Raw genomic sequence first — 21,165 nt, forward strand, 5'->3', positions numbered from 1 at the left:
TGAACTGTGAGGAGTCCTTCAATGTGTCAAATTAAGCACCTCGGGGTTCCTTGATATCTTTACAGGAACTACATATGGTATTAACTGTTATGACTGGTTTTAAGCATTGCAGAATTGAGCATCAAAACAGTTTCATGAAAGCTGCACAGACTATATGACTGCATAGTGAAAAACCATGCTATTGCTTTACATTTTCAGACAAGACCCTGCACTGCTGTACTAACAGACTAAGTCTTGTGAAACAAAAAACAGGACTATGTAGCACTTTAAAGACTAACAAGATGGTTTATTAGGTGATGAGCTTTCGTGGGCCAGACCCACTTCCTCAGATCAAATAGTGGAAGAAAATTGTCACAACCATATATACCAAAGGATACAATTAAAAAAAAATGAACACACATGAAAAGGACAAATCAAATTTCAGAATAAAAGGGGAATGGGGGGGAGGTATAAATGTCTGAGTTAATGATATTAGAGGTGATAATTGGGGAAGCTATCTTTGTAATGGGTAAGATAATTAATGTCTTTGTTTAAGCTTAGGTGTAAAGTATCGAATTTAAGCATGAATGTCAGTTCATTTTTTTAATTGTATCCTTTGGTATATATGGTTGTGGGTCTGGCCCACGAAAGCTCATCACTTAATAAACCATCTTGTTAGTCCTGTTTTTTGTTTCAGCTACACCAGACTAACACGGCTAAATTTCTATCACTAAGTCTTGTAAAGCACTGATAAATGGTCATCCTTTTTATTGTTCTACACTTCTTCATTCTGTCGGTTGTCATACTGCCAAGGAATGAGATGAACAGCGACAGTAGTACTTTCAAGGTATTGATGAATCACCATTGCCACTTCACTTATAGACTTGAGTCATAATTTCGTCAAAGAGCTAGCACTAAAGCACACCAGACATACCATATAGTTACCTCAATCCAACATATTTTCCTTAGGCATTGCAAGTACAAACAAACAAACATTTTGAAAGACAACAGTGCCTCTAAGGAGCTACAGGATTTGGGGGAGGAAGACAGCAGGGGAGAGGTCAAGAGGTAGAACGTAAGAAGGAAACTGGGAAAAGCGTCTATCTTGAGAATCTAGTCACCACCTCTCTCTTCGGCAAACGCTATTTACAGGTGATATTTTTAGAAAGGTGCTGCTTGTGCTAGGAAATTGGGGACAAAATGGGTCAGTTATAAAGGTGTTTGGCAGCCTCACTCTAACAATATTTCAGAAGAGCTTTCCATTTCACGAGTCAAAGCAGTTCTTAACCAAATCTATCCTCCCATTATTAAAAACAGACCACAAATATTTTTATGAAGAATCTTTCAAGATACTCCAAGATGAAGCCATGGATTTTTTAAATAGATACCAATAAAGTTTAAATGCTTTCAATATACAGGCAGTCCCCGAGTTACGCGGATCCGACTTATGTCGGATCCGCAGTTACGAACGGGGCCGTTCCTCTCCCTGGTCTCCAGCAGACCAGGGAGAGGAAGCAAAGAGGCAGAACACGTGGGCAGCGGACAGGGCTGTCCGCTGCCCACGCGCTCCGCGGCTTGGCTCTGCTTTCCCCCCCCCCCCGTCCCCCTAGTCTGCAGACCAGGGGGACGGAGGGGACGGGGGGGCAAAGCAGAGCAAAGCCACGGAGCCCGAGGGCAGCAGGACAGCCACGGCGCGTCTGGGCTGTCCCGCTGCCCCTGTGCTCCGCGGCTTTGCTCCGGATGCCTGTGGTACAGCAGCTGGGGTGCTGACAGTTGGTCCCGTAATGCCGCTCTGGGCGCTACTGGACCAACCGGGCAGCACCCCAGCTGTTCTGCCCCAGACGTCCTGATTCAGCCACTGCTGGTCAGATTCAGCAGCGGCTGAATCAGGACGCCTGGGGCAGAGCAGCTGGGGTGCTGCTGGGTTGCTCCAGTAGCGCCGAGGAGCCGCGCTACTGGAGCAACCCAGCAGCACCCCAGCTGCTCTGCCCCAGGCGTCCCCAAGTCAGCCACTGCTGAAACTGACCAGTGGCTGACTACAGGAAGCCCCTGCCCCGGGCTTCCTGGAATCAGCCGCTGATCAGTTTCAGCAGCAGCTGACTTGGGGATGCCTGGGGTTCTTAAGTTGAATCTGTATGTAAGTCAGAACTGGCGTCCAGATTCAGCCGCTGTTGAAACTGATCAGTTTCAGCAGTGGCTGAATCTGGACGCCAGTTCCGACTTACATACCGATTCAACTTAAGAACAAACCTACAGTCCCTATCTTGTACGTAACCCGGGGACTGCCTGTACAAAAATAAACTTGCTGCAAGAGAATTCCATAATCCAAATGCAATGCTGAGAAAAGTTCTCGCATTTTGTCAACGACTGTTTTCTTCCCTACATGCTTATCTTCAGAGAGCGCAGAATACAGAAGTTGTATGTCATCATGCTTAGCAGGAGGAGAAAGACAGTAGTTATATCTTATACTACAAAGATTACACTTTGTGGGACCTGCTTACAATGATAGAATAAAGGCTCTGTTTTAAAGCATCCAGATTTGGCCCACGGCTTGCCCAACTATCTATGTTTTAAAAAACATCTTAATGTTATACCAACTGTAGCTATGCATGTATAGTGATGCTCTTGACTGAGGAGAAAAAAAATGACTTCTCTTTTAACACTGTTTGTACATATATGAAGAATTTAGGGAAGTATCTTAAAAATCTGGGGAAGTAAATGTAGCCTCTGGGCCATATTCTCTGCCAGCATAAACGGATTTCAATAGAATGATGCTGACATACAATAGCTGAGAAGCTAACCCTTTGAGGCAAGAGCTCGCTCTGCTTCTTTTAAAAAACATTGTCCTTAAATTAAAAATTAATCCAAACCCATCTTCAGTCCTTACATAAATTGGCCTCGTTGATCCACTTTATCTAAAAGCAAGCATGGTAATGAATCATAGAGGCAATGCTCAGATAATATAGTAAACAGAAACCAATATAATAAGTTATTTGTTGGTATATGGATCCGGAAAAATAAATCCTATTTCAGACTGTCAGCCTCAACTGTGCAGTGTAACACAATCTACAAAGACACTGCAGGGCCAGCACAAAATGTATTTCTCAGATCATTGCTTTCCCTTTCCATAATTATAGTGAATACAGAGATTAAAAGAACAAAACGGAACGTTTGTTTTGGATTTGTAAGCAGACCAGGAAAAATAGAATAAGCTTTCCTACAAAAAGCCATTGTGATTATTCCAAACTCTAATCATTTATGGCATAGTTAGTAAAAGTATTCCTCTTAAACCCTCTTGTAAGCAAACCACAAGCAATGTATGGGTTCATTTATGGTGACCCTAAGTTCCTCTGTATTCACACACTACACATTACTACAATATTTGTACAAAATTTGCTTTGTGAAGCATCGTATGAAAGCTAGGAACATGCTAGTTAGGAACATGCTAGTTATCAATACCCTTGTAAAATGCATGTGTTAAAATTATATATAAAATTATCAATTATCTCTGTATGTCAAGAAATGATGGGCTTAAATTGCGGCATGGGAGTATTAGGTTAGACATTCGGAAAACCTTCCTAAATGTCAGGGTGGTTAAACGCTGGAATAAATTGCCTAGGGAGGTTGTAGAATCTCCATCGCTGGAGATATTTAAGAGTAGGTTGGATAGACATCTGTCAGGGATCATCTTCTAGACAGTGCTTGGGACCTGGACTCAACGACGTCTAGAGGTCACTTCCAGTTTTAGGAGTCTATGATTTTATGTTACTGGAACACGTTTAAGACCTGACAGTCTACCCTAGATGAAGATGATAAACACTTCTGTTCTAGATAAAGAAAGAGGCATTTACATCAGTTTAAACATTAGCCATAACGAAGTTATGAAGCGAAAGCTGCCTGATCTCAAAGTCAGAGCATTAACATGGCTCCTGAACTCTAGAGAGACTCAGGAGACGGAATGTCAACGAGCCCTTCCTGACTTGTTAAAAAAAAGGCAATCCCTGAGGAAACAGACAGGCACTCCTATGACACCACGTACTCTATGTTTAACAAATGTTATGGATGTACTTTGAACGAAGTATGCATGGAGAGGTATCATTTGAAAACTCAATCTCCTGAATATTAGTATCCCGTTGAAACATGTGAATATAGAATGATGAGATTTTTGCTACTTGATTGTGACCCTGAATTATACGATTCAAACTCAAACTCAGGTGGGCTATCTTTTACTGAAATAGCCATTTTTAAGCAACAAAGAGGTGTAAACAAGAAATTTACATTTGATTCTAGATCATATTTGAATCTGAAGTACATAGGGCACTGTTTATCTACAGCCTAGCAGTAGGGTTGCCAGGTGTCCGGTATTCACCTGGACAGTCCAGTATTTTTGGCCCCTGTCCAGTAAAAAAATTCACCTAAAATGTCCAGTATTTTCTGAATTTTTCCTTGGCCAGGAGCCGAAAATGCCGGGCACCTGGCAATCCCACAAACACTCAAGAGCCCGGCATCCTCTCCTCCCCCGGCTCCCAACACCCTCAGCCTCCTGACCCCAGCCCCCATGCTTACCTGGTTCCCCAAGGCTACCGGCACAAAATGGCTGCCGGCCAAAAGATCTAGGGGCAGCAAAGCTTTCCCCTGGGTCTTAGTGCTCAGATGCTCCCCTGTTCCTATCCCTGCACTAACTCTTAATGGGGACATGGTTTTAATGCTGTTTTATTTTAAATATTTTTTTTGGCTTACTTGGGAGTCCTTCCCCCCCCCCCCCCCCCCCCGAACAACTTTGGTTTCCCCCCCTTTCCCACCCCCCTTCAACAGAATTTTTTCCCATTTTTTCGGGGGGGGTGGGGGGGGAGTATTTTTGTTTCAACCATCTGGCAACCCTACCTGGAAGGGGGCAATCTTCAAAGAAATTGAGAGAGTATAAAACATAAAAGACAGCAGCTTCTGTCAAAAGTGTGGCTATTCTTGCAGCAAAGCAGTGCAAGAGGCACTCCATGCTATAGATTGAAGAGGACCCTGTTGTCCAGTAGTTTAGATTGTACTCAGGGGAATGTCTCAACTTCATCTGTATCCTTCTCCTAGAAGCCAAGCAATTTAATCTTTGGTTCCTGCCTTTGCTAGACAGCAAAAAAAAGCTGGAAAGGAAACTGTTGGTGAGAGAAAACACCTTGAACAAAAACAATATCTTGCTAAATGACTTACAGATGTTTTCACTTTTATTTGCGTATAACTATCGCTATCTTTATCGCTTAATTGTTATCACTTTATCTTTGCTGTTTTGTTGGTTGAACTTGTTTTACTTTTACTACAGGTCAACTCAGTGCTGGTTTTGAAGGGAAGTGCGTATTTAATACACTACGATGTACTGACTTACAGAGCAACAAACTTAATATAGTCTGTAAATGCACAGCAATAGGGGTTATGAGACATCTCTGAGTAGCTCAGGGGCACTGAGTGCACAGATTGTTATCTACTAGCAGTGTATGTGCCAGAAGAGCCTTGAGGGATTTGCTCATGAGGAAAACAGACTGGAGGAGTAGGGAGCTGACACAGTCGGATTGCCAGCAAAACTCATTCTTGGTGAGGCAGAGAGGTAATACAATGCCCTCCCCTACAGCTTTTGGTATCCCCGGCAGCCTTTTAAAGTTACCAACCCGAAAACAACCAGTTCAGCTTTAACAAAAGAGTTTCAGAATTTTCTACTAAACACAGGAGTTTTTGTTTGGCACAGAAACATGCAAAGCAGGCCAAGCTTAGGTGTTTCAAATGAATTGTGCCACAAATGTTTTGTTTAACTCAAACCCCAGCCTCAAAACCAAAGCTCAAATGGGCAAAGATTCACAAAAATCCTTGAAATCCAAAATAGTTGAGTTGTGCACTAGCTCTAGCAAAGCCTCCAGTTAAATAAATAAATAAATAGTGTAAAAAATGCATTTGGTTATTTCTGTAAGGGGAATGCTCTGACTCTGTTTTGAGACTCTGAGTTTAGCCTCAGAACATCTTAAATGGGCATTGGTTACATCTGAAAAAAATTTAACCTTTGATTTTTATTGGCTCCAGCAATTTGAAGTGGTGAAAACAAAAGGTGATCAACAAACAAAAACCCTGGATTCAAAACACTTTACTATATCATCCAACTTTTGCAAATGGTCCCTAGTGCTTTAATGGACTATACCAAAACCCAAGCAATGAACATGCCAGAAAATTGTGGGTAATCAAAAAATTAGAATGGGATGCAAATTTCCCAGCAGGAGCACATCTTTAACAAAGTGATTTTCACAAACAATGCATTAAACTGTCAATGTACATGTTAGACAAAGAAAGAAAAGCAATCCTGGAATGGGTGATAGGATATAATACTAATAAATGAAGTCTAACTAATTACTTGTACATTCAAAAGGAGAAGTTAAAGAAGGACATTTAATGTCTATATCGATATTTTTATTCAGTCCCCATACAACTCAGAAATCAGAATTCTGTCCACGTTAAAGTACATACTGTAGAATGGATACACATATGTAAAAGTTGAGTCGTACAAGTACAAAATGAGTTGTATTAGTTTACTTCAACCAAACGAAAAAACTTTTAGCAAATAAAATGACACTGCCAACCACATGATCTGATCTCATTCAAGTCAATGGCAAAAATTTGATCAACTTCAACAGGAGCAGACAAGATGAAGTTCAAATGCCACAGTAATTGTATATTTATATACACATTTTAGATTAGCAACCTCGACCCATATTTTTAGGGAAATCTGCTTTTGCAAAAAAATGCATGGGAAGTTGCCAAAACTGCATTACAATTAGGGAAACCATGCCCACTTATTGATTCCTGGGTGTATCTTTTAAAATAAAGGCTTTGATACAGAAAAAGAAAACAAAAATAAAGTTAGTTTTGCAGTCTAATGTTTGAGTTGTACATGATTTTCCAACCATCTGGCTTTTGTCAATTAGGGGTACATCTACACTACACCTCATTACAGAAGGCATACCTGGGAGGTCGACAAACGCCTTTGATGTCGACCGCGGAGCGTCCAGACTACCGCGCTGAGCCGACAAACAGCTGATCGGCTCAGCATGGCAGCCATTTAAATTTAAATGAAACGGAGATTATTTAAATCGCCACTTCATTTTCCTATGCCAGGTAGCCTAATCTACATGCCTCTGTCATCAGAGGCATGTAGTCTAGACATACCCTTGGTGGCTTACGCATCTAAATTCTTCCATAATGCTGACTATTTAAAAAAAAAAATCTTACCTGAAATAGTCTAGTGAAGATATCAAATTCAAAAACTGAAATATAGTCATTGCAGGTCAAGTCAATGGTAGATTTAAGAGCCATTGCTTCCAAACCAGAGCTTATCTGATGAATCTCATGAAGGCACTGCCGGAACACTTTCCATGGCACTATCGTTCTGTGAGGGAGAGGGAAATGATTTAATACAATGCCATATTGAAGATATTACCTTATTGACACAGCACAACTCAAGCCTGACATTAATTATGTTTGGTTTTGGTATAAAAATTAAAAACCTCCGTTTTCTGCAAGGATTCAATCAAATGCCAGTCCATTTTCCATTAAGATTACTGTTAAACTCCCTCTTATTTTATTATGCAAAATAGCCAAGCCAAATTATTTCCCGAAATCGTGTGGTGGTAATTTGTTGTTTGGAGTTTTTTGCAAGTTAATTTTGTGCTGGGGAAAACTGATGGTATCGCTGGTGCCAAGATAAAAATCCTCTATTTAGCCACACTACAGGCCCAGCAAGCCACTCCACGTGATCTCAACCTTGACTAGTAGGAAACATCTATGGGGTGGAAAGGAAGTTCTCTCTTCATGGTCCTTCACCTCTGTTCAGACTAACAAGTGTGCTACTTAGTTCCTATTAAGATTTCCGTTTTTGTGACTAAAGCTCATTTATACCAGTTTGCCTTGTATAGGCCAATGACCTTCAGATAATAACTGCTATGAAACCATGAATCAAGGCTGAGTTAACCTCAGCAACTTAAGGTAGAACTCAAAGGTTCTTTCACCCATTGTCAAAGAGTGTGCCTTGCTCTACTTGACTATATGGTGGTTCTTTCAACTCTCAAATAAATTACTTTCAGAAATGAGAAAACTGTTACAAAAACTAGTAGTGACGAAAAAATGAAAAACTGCAGGATGATAGCAAGAGTAGCGGTTTATAGCTGTTAGATGGATATTAGAACGTTGACTTCTGCACAAAAGGAAAAGCTCTTCCATAAATAACCCAAACTATGTTTTTCTGAATCCAATTTAGTAGCTAACTTTCAAACAATGTTCAAGACTTTATTTAATGACCAGCTCTTTTTCCTGATTAAATACAAGGTCTACCTTGAGCATTTAAGGAAGGGATTTAGTACATGAGGAATTAGCAGTCCACTATGTTCCTCGGCTGGGAGTATGCTCTGGACGGGGATCAGGAAGGTAGGGAAGAGTTATCTTGTCTCCCTTCTGAAGGATTCAACAAGAACTAAGGGAAGGCACCTCTCAGTCCCAAACCTTAGCAGCATGGAGAATAAGGAGTCTGTTAATGCAAACGAATTCAATGGAGGATGAACAAATGCCGTAATTAAGGAGGGAGGGAAGCTGAAATGCGCCAGAGACCTAATTCTGCTAGACAGAGGTTGACTGAGTGCTTTGGCATGCCTTGTTAACACTCAGTACCTACCCCCACTTTTATTCATAGATAGCTCTGGAGCAAAGCATGGCAGGCGTGGAAAGAGCAATTCAGAATGAAGCAATACTAAACTGATCTTCGCAAGTAGGGTCACATTTTGTTTACCTTAGTTGATCTCCCTCCCTATCCTTCTGCCCTTTGAACTCATCTGCCAAAACAAATCAGCAGGTTCATCTGTCAAAGATGGTGATATTTGGGACCCCATCACTTGTCCATGCCCAAACCAAGCCGAATGCCCATCACTTGGAGGCATGGGACCCTTTACAAGCTCTGGTAGACCATCTATCAACAGCTAGCTACTGCTTCCTCTTCCTCCAAACAACATTACATAAATTAAATTAACGGAGATTGCCTATCTCCTAGAACTGGAAGGGATCTTGAAAGGTCATTGAGTCCAGTCCCCTGCCTTCACAGCAGGACTAAGTACCATCCCTGACAAATTTTTGCCCCAAATCCCTAAATGGCCTCCACAAGGATTGAACTCACAACCTGGGGTTTAGTAGGCTAATGCTCAAACCACTGAGCTATCCCTCTCCCAACATTACAAAGGCTGCTATCTAAATTGTGCAAGTCATTAAACCCTTCCTCGACCTTAGTGCTCAGTGGAAGTAGAAAATAGCATATTTTGCAGAAACACTCTAGGTGACTTGTAGTTATTTTCAGGACTTCAGAATGTATACAATGTGTTTTTAAAGCTTATTTGTGTGTCTGTGAATGCTAAAAAGTCTAAAGTGCACACCACTCTCACATGCTACAGATGCATCATGGGATTCTGCTATTTACACTGCCTAACTTTAAAAAAAGCCAAAGTATTTTTATTCTACAATATTATTTTCCACATCTCCTTTTTACATGTCCAAAATAACTCCACATTACTAAGTAATCTGAATGATGTAAGAAAAGGATACGTATGTCTTACTGATCAAAAAAATCTAAACTAAAAAAGCACTTTCAGCTGAAAGAAGAATGGTGGGGACTTGAGTTCATATTTCTGCTGCAGAAAAAAAATTCTCATCTGGCCTTTACTGTATTCATAAAAGCCTATGGACCTGGAAATCTAAATGTTATTTTGACGTTTGTAGTGAGAAAATCATAAGTGATGAAATATGATGAAGCTGAATAGATCTCAGCAGATATGTTCATCTGTGTATGAAAAACAGGAAACCACAAAGAACTGAAGAGAGATACCACATCAGATGCCATTTAAAAAAGAATGCACATCAAATAATGATCATGGTAAAGAAAGAACAAAATGTTGCACTGACTTTAAAGTACAAAGATGGAAAACCTCTGTGCATCCATGGTATTAAAACTCAAACAGTTATGTATGAATTTAGATATCAATTACTGGAATTAAATAGGTAATCGTAACAGACTTCTTCTTTGATTCTCTTATTATGCTTTCTGAATGGTGACAGCACCAAGATCGAAGTACTAGAGTAGCAGGGTTATAAAGGAAATAAACCAAACCCTTAAAACTATAAATTAATCTTGTATCTAACACAATGCAAGCACAAACTAATGAGATCCCTCTTGGTTCTCCACTTCTGATCGTTTAATGCAGAAATCATTATGGGACGTGACAGACAAATAGGGCCTCCCATCCTCTGTTCACTATCATAACGCTATTAGTCCCCACCCGATTAAAAAACAGAATTTCGAGCACAGACACCTTTATTTACAATTCAGCTCCTCTGCAACTCAGCCTATAACAGAAATGTTGATAGTTGAGAGATTAAACCAATGAAATAACATTGAAAGTTGTTTGTGATAATGTTCCAGAAGGGTGTTTAAAAAAAGGCTGGTCCTCATTGACAGTCCACTGAAATCCATCTGAGCCCTTCCAGCTATTTCAATGTGTTTTGGATCTGGCCTGTTGTGCTTTGACCAACATTTACCAACCCCAGGAATCCTAAAAAGGGTTTGTTGTTGAAACATTCTCATTTTTGCTTTTGATAAAGTCTCTATGCAGCTTTTGGCACTAAATGGCTTGGGACCAGCCCACATGGGGGACTGCCTCTCTCCCAATACCATATTGACTCAGCAGTGGCCAGAAGAAATCTGTGAGCTGAGCACCTCCTTTTAAAGAAGAGGGACAGTTTGCTAGCAGAGTGGTCTCTATGAGAACTCCAGGACTATGGAACTTGTTCTTCTCTCCTGTCTATCTCTCCCCTCCACTTGAGTCCAAAGTAGCCTGGATTTGGTAACCTTCCTGGTATACTGCAAAAGATGTGGGTATGAGAGTTAGAGATGTTAACATTTGTTTATTCAAGTAAACATGGAACCACTGGGAAAAAATTCAGTACTTACACATTTTCATGCCAGGGGCTATCAGCTTCTGCAGCCCTCCCCCACACTGCTGTCTCTGTTTCAGAGGCAGCAGCGTGGGGGTAGGGGACTGCACGTAATCATGCAAGGTAACTGATGAGCCCATGTAAATGGTTACACTTAGACACCCCTAATGAGAGTATTTGGAAACCTACAACAGTAAAGCAGTGAAAAGGAGCTTTGGCAGATGGCTCGTACATCACATCCGTAGGTGGCTCTTAGATGGACTTCGTTTTTGAATAATTTTAATGCTGCTGTGATTTCTGTTGTATTACATGTTAGGGGCCTAGAGCTTTGTACAAGTGTCTTTTTTATCTAAAATCAAACACACTACTTCAGATACTGGTATGGAAACTGAGGAATAGTAAGGGAAGGCTTTATAGAGAACTGTATGTTTGCCACCCCTGTTAAATAGTGTTAAGGAAAGCTTATTTCCTTTACAATAAAAGATGACAGGCTCTGTACAACCAAATATAGCCTGCCTCTTTTATGTCTTGAATTCTACAAGAGACTTACAGCTAATGCTTTCTTTGTCCTTGTTTTGTTTGTTACATCACGCCACTAATGATACCCATCACTAGATGCTGGCAGGTACTTTTGCACATGTCTGATAAGATTAGGCAGATCTGTAAGAATTTGTCTGGGGACGGAGAGGTTACTCACCTCTAGCATGTTCACTAGAGAGATGCGATATGACACATCCTACCATGCCAGGCTCTCTGCAGAATTAGGGTGATACTTGCTTTGCCCATTTCTTATATTTAATATTTTTATATGCTGTCACTGGGGGTATGATGTACTCTTACTGAGGCATTATTCTGGGGAGTATTTCACATTAGAAATACTAGAAGATAGTACAGAAACACTACCCTCATTGTAATACACAAAAATGTGCCCCAAAATGGATCTTTTCTTTCTCAAACATATGTTTAGCAACAAGTTTGTCTTTTTTTATCTTATCTGCAAAACGGTACTAATTTCAAGAAGTATCAAGCTGTATTGTTTGTTTACAGAAACGTGTTATACGTACTGTTTTGTTATGGTCTTAAGTGTGCTATTTTACAATTAATTACAATTGTAGAGAGTAAGTATACAAGAAAACAATAAATATGTGAAGGGTATTGAAATGCATATCTGAATTAAAAAAATAGGAAGCTAAGAAAGCCCATCTGTTATGCTTTAGGTATTTTATTTATAATGAAATTAGGAGATGAAAACATTTAAAGCTCATGATCCAACTTGCACTGAAATCAATGGGTCTCTCTGCACTGATTTCCCTTTTAATTGCACTGAGAGCATACCCATGATGGGTTAAAAAATGAAACAGTCCTCTTTTCAAGATTCAGGAAGTTTGTGTTTGACTCCAATACAGAAATAGTTTCTCACAGACACCTAAACACTGTTTCTTACTGCAGATCTGACTATCTTGATAATCACCTCTGCTCCTTCCTCTCATCTGGCTCCAGCCAGAAGAATACACTCCTAGTGAAACTACCTTTCTATTTTATAACAGCAGCAATTGCATTTATAACTAATTCGTGGCATCAAGTGTGTCCCAAGAATAGTTAAAAGCTTTGTTTTAGATAGCATCTTATGTAAAAAGGAGCTTCAATAAGGATTTGTCTCTAAAGTTAGGCTTATTTGGATTCTCTCTCTCTCTCACACACACTAAAATCCCAACCAAGCTTCCTCCAGGCTGTTTGAAGCAACAGGATTAGAGCTCAGCAAGTAATTAACAAATGGATTTTTTGTCTGGTCAAGGAATATTCTCCTTTTTTTAAGGATTTGCATGTTTTGCTTAAAAGAACCAACGAACTATGGATTAAAAACAAAATTATCCCTATGAACTTTCAATGTACAGTACCCGAGTTGCATTCGTCAGACAAACACATATCATTGTTTCCTCTCTCTCTCAAAACAGAGATGCTCACAAGCACCTCTGGCGTGAACATGTACAGATGTAATTTTAAAATGGACATTCTGCCAACATCCATGCCAGTGAGACTCTCAGAAATGCTGCAGTACACAAAAGGGGGTATCATTGTCCCCAAGGTGAATGCATTTTAAAATTCCAACTGTCACCCAGATCTAAACAAAAATTCTACCAACGTCTGAGGCAACTAATGATAGAGATGTAGCCATGTTAGTCTGGTGTAGCTGAAACAAAATACAGGACTATGTAGCACTACCATCTTGTTAGTCTTTAAAGTGCTACATAGTCCTGTATTTTGTTGAGGCAACTAATGTGAGTTTCAATTTATCATCAGCACAGTTTTCATCTGAATATTGCCCCAAACGCTCTCCAGCATGAATAATGGCCTTCATGCTTCCCACTGGAAGCCCAGAGCAAACAACTTTACAAATCAATACAAGGAAGGCCAGAGAAGATCAGTCACAAAGAGGGGCAAAAAAGCAATGCTACTCCATCATGCCATCCAGTCTATGCAACAAGTTACAATAGTGATCCTATGTGTCATAAGTACAACTGAAGCCTAACACTGGAGGGCAAGCCTCTGAAAATGAAGAAGCAAGGGTTGCATCCCTTGCCTAAGTGCCATCTCTTTTGAGCAGTGCTTAATTTAGTATTTCCTGAGGTAGCTTAGCACTTTTGCACAGAGATGCCCCGACACCATGGCTTCAGTAAGCGAACAGTGAATTCCAAACACCCACAGTCATCAATGGCCACAACCATCTATGAATGTGCATGATCTGGAACAGCAAGGGGCTGGAAAAAGAAGAGCTTTCTATATTTACATGGAGTCAACTCCCATTTCTCTAAATTCCTTACCCTGTCTGCATCAGGGATTGCAGTTCACTGTACCAAATATCCAAGTTAGGCCATCTGCAAAGTCAGTCTCAGATGACTGCATTTTTCACACTGTAGTCCTGTTCCATTTGAAAGCATTTGGGAAGCCCATGCTAGTGGCTGACCCACCAATTCAATACGATTTTTTTTTTTAGTACAGGAATAGGGAGTGCCAGGTGCCTTCATACTAATTTACAATGAAGAATCCACCTCATTAAATAGAACTGTTTTGCTGACTGACTACTATAGCCTAAAGTATCAATTTGAAAGAACTTACACTGCCACTGAAAATTCATTAACCACATTTTTTCTAGACTCATGGAAAAAAAAATCTGGGCTTATATTTTTCTCAATACTGTAATGGCAGCAATAATATATAAACCCAAACTAACAAAGAACTAAGTCAGTTCCATTTCCATTAAAACCACATGGAGGGGGAAAACTTATTTGCCTAATAAAAGTAATACAAATCTGTATGATAAAAATGTAGGTTTTTGTGAAGGCTTAGCAGTAAATATAAAAGCAGAATTGATATAATGGTATTCTACTGAATAAATGACAGAATTATAAAGAAATAAACAATCTGAAAAATACTGACATTTATATTACTGATTAGTTTTGCAATATAAAATGGTCACAAACCGCAGGTCTTGATCACTCATCAGAAGCACTGACTTCATCGTAATTTATAATTAGGAGACTGAAAAAAAAATGCGTCCGGTTACCTAGCCCACTCTCCCTGTCATTGCAGGATTGCTTTCTATCATGTTCTGCACATTTTTTACACAGAGCAGAAACTAAATCAAAGCTGCAAAAATAGTACTAAAATGAGTGAGGAACTAGGAAAAAATTAAAGTTCAAGTGCTATGTAGTAATAAAATATGGATAATGAAAAAGTGATCAGATTATGTTATGTGAATGTTTACAATCCATTAGGGGTTACTAAAGAGGCTGTAAACAAATGGAACTGCTGATTACACACCCTACAATTTCTGAATTCCATTTAGTTGTACATTTAGCTTCACTGTAAATAAATAAATAAAACCTAAGAGAAAAAAAGCTTTCACACTACCTGAAACTGCTTGCTCCTATTCCTTGCTTGAGTCTATTCCACTCTAATCCTACTGAAATCTTGTCCTATCTTAGTGCTTGTGACTGTCTGCTGGTTCTTCTGGCAGCTCCATCAGTTCCTTTCAGAGATTCCCAACTTCTTTCCTTCCACAGACTCTCTCCTTCTCTAGCTCTTCACATTCTCAACTACTAACTCCACACAAATGACCCACACATTTCCAACCCTGACTTATCTCCATCTACGCAATCCTGGATCTCAGCATGTCTTCCTGATAGCACCTTATCACAGCAAAAACTCTTTATAGCCCATCCCTAAAACTCCCCCTCCCCTTCACAGATGTAATCACAATCTTTGTCACTCCGTCCCCTTAACCTGGATAACAGCTTTGACAGCATCCATATATGTCATTTCTTCCTCTGCAACACCTGTAAGGCCCAACCTTTTCTCTCTCCAGGCATCAGAATTCTCAACTTCATTGTCTCCCACATCTTCATTAATGCATCTTACTTCTCCTGGAGTTCCTGACATCCACCTTGCTTCCTGTAGGCCCAGTCCAAACATTGTCACTAAGTTCATATTCCTGTATATGTGGACTATTTTTCCCCTGGCTTCCCTGAAGCTCCTACTGACTTGAATAGGATTTGCAGTGTCCAGCAACTCAAAAAAAAAAATCCTCTCACTTTTTATTTAAGTCACTATGGCTCTAATCCTGCCTCTTTTTCTCCATGGGTAGGACTTTGATCACATGCAGATTACAAGTCACTTCCAATGGGTTCACAATGACACAGGACTGCGGAGCCAGTTGCAGAATTGGGGCCTAAAGTTAGGATTAAGGGGTCAAACGTGCCCAGATGGGTTTGAAAATACTGTCTTTGAGCAATGAATTAAATACTGTACTTATTTACCAGCACCAACATTGGAAATTTTAATCATTTATAATATCTTGTACAACACCCTAAAGCTTGAAGTATTCACTACGTCTAGGAAAGAAGGGGTTCTTAAAGTATTTGCAGAACAATTTGTCATAATACGCCCACTTTAAAAGGATGTGACCCAAAGGCACATCACCATGAGTTACTCAATGAATTAAAAGACAATTCATGCCTAAAAGGCTTCAGGCATTTCATTTAATGAAGAGATTAAGTAGTAATGCAAGATAATAACTTTTACTCATCTATGTAGTCAACATTCATGCTGTTACATGTTTTACAGTTAAACACAATTAACTAAACCTGAGTGAACATCAAGGATGCTGAGTGCAGATGAACTATTAACAACCTCACAGCTCAGTAGTAAATCATGAGCGAGTTGCAATTTCTTAAAAGAGTCAGCCTACTAGCATTAGCAACTATTTATTGAGGTTTGCCTGTGTATGGTTCCACATGGTCTCACACTCAGAGAATTTACAGCCTAAATTAGACAGCACAGATTAGATATGGAATTCACTAGATGAACAAAACACTGGTTTGGATCTCAGCACAGGGCTACTCAACTTTGGAAGCCCCGGGGGCCACAAAAATACTCACAGCACATGCCGAGGGCCACAGTGTAAGTGTGGTTGCATATACATGCAAATATATATGCAAAAAGCTTCTTTCACTCTGACGGGCATGAATTCAAAGATCAAGTTTTAAGCCAGGGTGCCAGACCCAAACGTGGCCAGTGTGAGCTAGTCAGCACCTCTCAGGCTCTGCCCACTAAGCTAAGCAGCCAGCAATTCCCACAATGCCCTGGTGCTGCTGTCACCTCCTTCCTGGGGGTTAGAAACGCCAACACCCTGTACTCGTCCGCTCCAGCCAGCCCGTTCACTTGCATATTTCAATGCTCACCCCACCTGGGAGATGTCTCACCATTGTGGAATGTGCTCCTAGTGGAGGCCATGTTCAAAGGATCCCACCCACAGGCCAAGTGTTGAGCCCCGCATAAACTCAAACTGTTCCGCGGGCCGCAAACAAATGGGCCACAGGCCGCATGCAGCCCATGTTGAGTAGCCTTGCCTTAGCAGTAGGGATGTGATAGCGTAAACTGCTGGCTCATCGGTTAACCTTCACAGTTACATGTAGTCCTCCCACCCTCACCTAGTGCTATACTGCCAATGTATCAGGTGGCTCTTCCTACATTTAAAAGGCAGAAGTGTTGCTCAGGTCTGCTTCTGTCCCGGCTTGAGCCAGGTCCAGACTGTTGCAGCTCTGCCTTTTAAATGTAGTAAGAGCCGCCTGGATCTGCACAGCACTGGGTCTTACTACATTTAAAAGGCAGAGCCAAAGAACCGCTGCATCTCTGCCTCCCTTGCCCCCCGCGCCCACTGTGGAGACAGTGCCCGGGGGGGGGGAGGAGGACAGCTTTTAAGCTGGCTCTTGCCAGTACTGGCTCCTGTTTCCCTCCCTTTGATATAGAGGTAGCAAGAGGGAGAGGGGGGAAATGCAAGTAGTCAATTTGATAACCTAAGCCTAGGCTTATCGGGTAGTCAACTACTGAATTCCTCTTTTACATCCCTAGAGAGGGCTATTTATTTTAGCAGCCAAAGGCCTAAAGAGATCCAGTGGCTGGAAGCTGAAACTAAACAAAAGTCAGATAAGAAATGAGGGACATATTTTTAACAGTGAGTGTAATTAAACACTAGAACCATTGCCTAGGGCCATAGTGGACTACACATCATTTGAAGTGTATTTTAAAAAGACATGCTCTAGCTCAGGGGTGGCCAACATAGCAGTAGAAGAGCCAACATAGCAGTAGAACCAGCACTATAAGCCAGGGCAAAGTTGTCGAGAGAAAAAAAAGGCCTGCCCCTTTAAGAAAACACATTTAAACATGTTTTGAGGCTTTTAGGCCACAGCAGGCTCGCGACACCATCTTTAATTCTCATCTTTCATGGCCACACCCAACGGCTCTCCTGCCCAGGTCAACACAGGGAGCCGGGAGGAGAACCCCATTTTTGGAGGTGCGGGGGGCTTCGTGAGCCGCACCGGGAGAGTTGGGGGGGGGAGGGGGAAGCCGCATGTGTCTCGTGAGTCTCGGGTTGGCCACAGCTGCTCTAGCTCAAGTAGAAGTTAGGGGTTTTATTCAGGAATTGCTTAGTGAAATACTATGGGCTATTTTATACAGGAAGTTCAAACTACATGATCATAATGGCCCTTTCTGATCTTAAAAATCTATTAATCTATTTATCTCCCCAACCTCTTTTTCTGTTCATGCCACTAAGTGTTTTGCAATGATAAATACTGATAACGAAGTAGTGACAAGACTCTGCATCATGTATTCATCTAGTTTCTGTAATGCCCCTGAAGTATTTAAAAATAATGTAACAATTTGTGTTTGAAGTCCTCCATTTAGTTGCAAATATTTAAACAATCCAGTACAATTACAACCCCTTCTTTCTTGTACAAAGTATTCTCCCAAAAGCTTGTTTCTATTAAGCCATCCTGAACTCATCTAGAGATATGCTGTTTCCACTTCAATTGTTATTCCACCTGTCGTATAAGAGTTGGACTCTAAGGTTGTCAGTATAGGGACTCTGTCTTAACATATTTGTAAAAAAGCACAGGTTCAGGATACCAAATATAGACTAACATTACTAATCTAAGAGTATGCGTTGGGCAGTAAACTTGTTCACTGTAAATGTAGTAATATGAGCAGTGAATGTCAGATTCAGTTGAAGATTTTAATTCACTCTATGTTAATCCTCTTGTAGCAGGATATATTGGCAAAAACAAAAAAATGGCAATTAGTCATATGATGCATTGTGTTTTGTTTTCAACACATCTTAAAATTCATCTGAGATGCAATGGCCTATCAAAAATGATAAACTATATTTATTCTACTCTGAGAATACCAATTAATCTAAATTGTGGTTCAGACATCATCTTCGGAGTGACAATATCTTCTAAGTGAAACTATCTTTTTGTAAATATTCAGAGCAAGTGATGTTTAGTTTACTAGGAGAAAAATATTTCTGGTGTGGCAACAGATACTCAACTTAAATTTCTAGGTGAAATCAGGATGGCCAACCTGTTACAGATGAAGAGCCAAAATAGTGGTAGATACAGCGCAAAGAGCCACAGGAAAAAAGTTGGTGAGAAAAAAAAAAAGCCCCGGGTTGGCCACCTCTGAGCTAAATCATCTCAACTCCATCTATGTATCTTCTCTCATTTTGACACATTCAGCAATAGGTGTGTTTGCAGGATTAGAACCAAGTATTCATATTCACCTTTAAATTTAATTTCTCAGATGTAAAAGAGTGATGAAATAATTTAACATATTGTGATAAATGTGTAAGTGAAAATAATTCCTTGAGTTAAAATAAAAAGTATTATAACAGTAAGCATGATGTTGTTTTCAGGATTAGGCCTCTAATGTTACACAGCAGAAAAGGATGTTGAGACAAGTACTGAGACAAGCCTGAGATTAGAAGAAAGGAGATACTGTAATTTCAGTGACATGGTACTATGAAGCATAAATATAGGCCAGTATTTTCAAAACAAGCACATTCCAACTAATTTAGCACGACGGTAGCACCTACATCTTTTGCTGGTCACCTTAGATTCTCCATTCTCTAATGCCTACAGAGATTAATTAGGAAAAAAAAGTATATTCTTATCTTGCTTGAAAGTTTTGTCTTGGCTTATGTTACTTTCTAAATTTAAGATTTTGCTTAACATATGGAAGGACAACTGGAAACGGAAGCCAGCAGAAAAGTGAAAAGCAGACCGGCCTTATACATAGAATGACAAAATACACCAGATCATGTGTTTTATATCCTCTATACTGAAACAATTTGAAAGTCTAAAAGGAAAATGATCCTTTTTCTATTTTCCCCTTCATTCTGCCTACCCACAGTTCATTTTTCTTTACATTAATTTTACTTGCAGAAACAGAATAATGCACCATAAAGTAACTTAATGCAAAATTATCATTATGGCATCGCCATAAAAAGTTATCTATCTATATTCTTTATATGAATGTTGTAAGACAGAATGCACAATCCTTCTAACTGGCAATACTTACTTGTCTCCAAAAAATTTCCTCCAGAATTCTGCAGCATCTGCTTTTGTGATACGGAAGTTGTCACCCTGGAATTGGCCATTAGGAAAGATTGCTTTGATTTCTGCCAGCATGTGGCTGAAGATCAGAGACAGCTTTGTAAGGTTTCGCCTGCAATTAAAAGAAAAAAATAAAGAGGGAAAACTTTAAAATCTTTAATAGGCCTTTCAACTTCCTGTTTATTTAAGGTGTTTGTATTATTATCTCATAAAAGGGAAACAAAGAACCTCCAATCCAAAACCTGGCAACTAAGTGTCTAACACATTTTCATGTCTTAATATGTTTTTGCAATCCAAGTTCTCTCATACATTCCACTGACAATTTACATATAGCTTTAAGCTTTAACTTGCAACAACAGAATTGAATTTGATTCTGTTTAGCAACTCTTTGTGATAGCTCACGGGCTCTCAAAGTTTTTTGGTTTTTTTTAATCAAAAGATGAGTTAAACGTGTATATTTTAGGATTGCCTACAAGCGCCATCCCTGTTCCGTTTCAATGCTGAATATTAGACAGACTGCTAGTAATCTAATTTGGATAATCTCTAAATATATTTTCATGTGTAGTATGCATCACATCTCGATTCAGTTTTCGGGAAGTATAAAGATAGCATTAACTGTCCACTCTATCACATTCCACTCATTCTGCCTGACACTTTTCTCTTGATTCTCTTCAGTTTCTCTTTACTTTAGTTGCTTCTGTTTCTTGCTTTCCTTACCAGGCCTCCTTAACTGTTAACATTTCCTTCATATTTGCAGTGACAAATAAAATCAATAATTTTGCTTCTAGTTCACTTCTGTAAGTTTTCAGGCTTCACATCAGTTCATTGCTTTTAGCAATTTAGTTTTGGTGACAAAAAGTTCCATTCAGTATAGTGAAAAGAACAACGCATCCTTCAACTCAGATCCTTTCCTGTGAAAGAGTTTGTGTGAAGAAGCTTTGGGAAGAAAAACTCTACAAGGCTTTCGTTGTGGCAATATCCTTTTTCAGTCTAGCTAAGAAGGAGAGAGTTTTTAACTAAACGTAGCAGATCTCTGAGTAAGTTTTTATATCTAATTAATCTGCAAAAAATGAGGCAAGAACCATTTTTAACTGTACACATTAAGAACTACCTTACAGCTCTCTAATGCTGCAAGCATTTAAACTAAAAACATAATACAATAGGTTTACTATCTGTAATTTTGTAATTGCTTGTAGCTTTTTAAAAGAGAAAAATTCAAAGTTATTTAAGGTTTTTC

General features: G+C 39.8%; 1 protein-coding gene across 6 annotated transcripts in view; it reads right to left on the reverse strand.

Moving 5' to 3' along the window:
* Nucleotides 1-21,165, reverse strand: part of CBLB (Cbl proto-oncogene B) — a 200,544-nt gene that overhangs the window by 78,303 nt on the left and 101,076 nt on the right. For all 6 annotated transcript variants that reach the window (XM_075907983.1, XM_014570330.3, XM_006116796.4 and 3 more), the window contains exons 4-5: nucleotides 19,894-20,040; nucleotides 7,240-7,396 (exon numbers count right to left, since the gene is read on the reverse strand). In XM_075907983.1, coding sequence (XP_075764098.1) covers nucleotides 7,240-7,396; nucleotides 19,894-20,040 — 304 coding nt within the window. The remainder of the gene's footprint in view (nucleotides 1-7,239; nucleotides 7,397-19,893; nucleotides 20,041-21,165) is intronic.

The sequence above is a fragment of the Pelodiscus sinensis genome, chromosome 1 (assembly GCF_049634645.1).
Source record: "Pelodiscus sinensis isolate JC-2024 chromosome 1, ASM4963464v1, whole genome shotgun sequence".
NCBI lineage: Eukaryota > Metazoa > Chordata > Testudines > Trionychidae > Pelodiscus > Pelodiscus sinensis.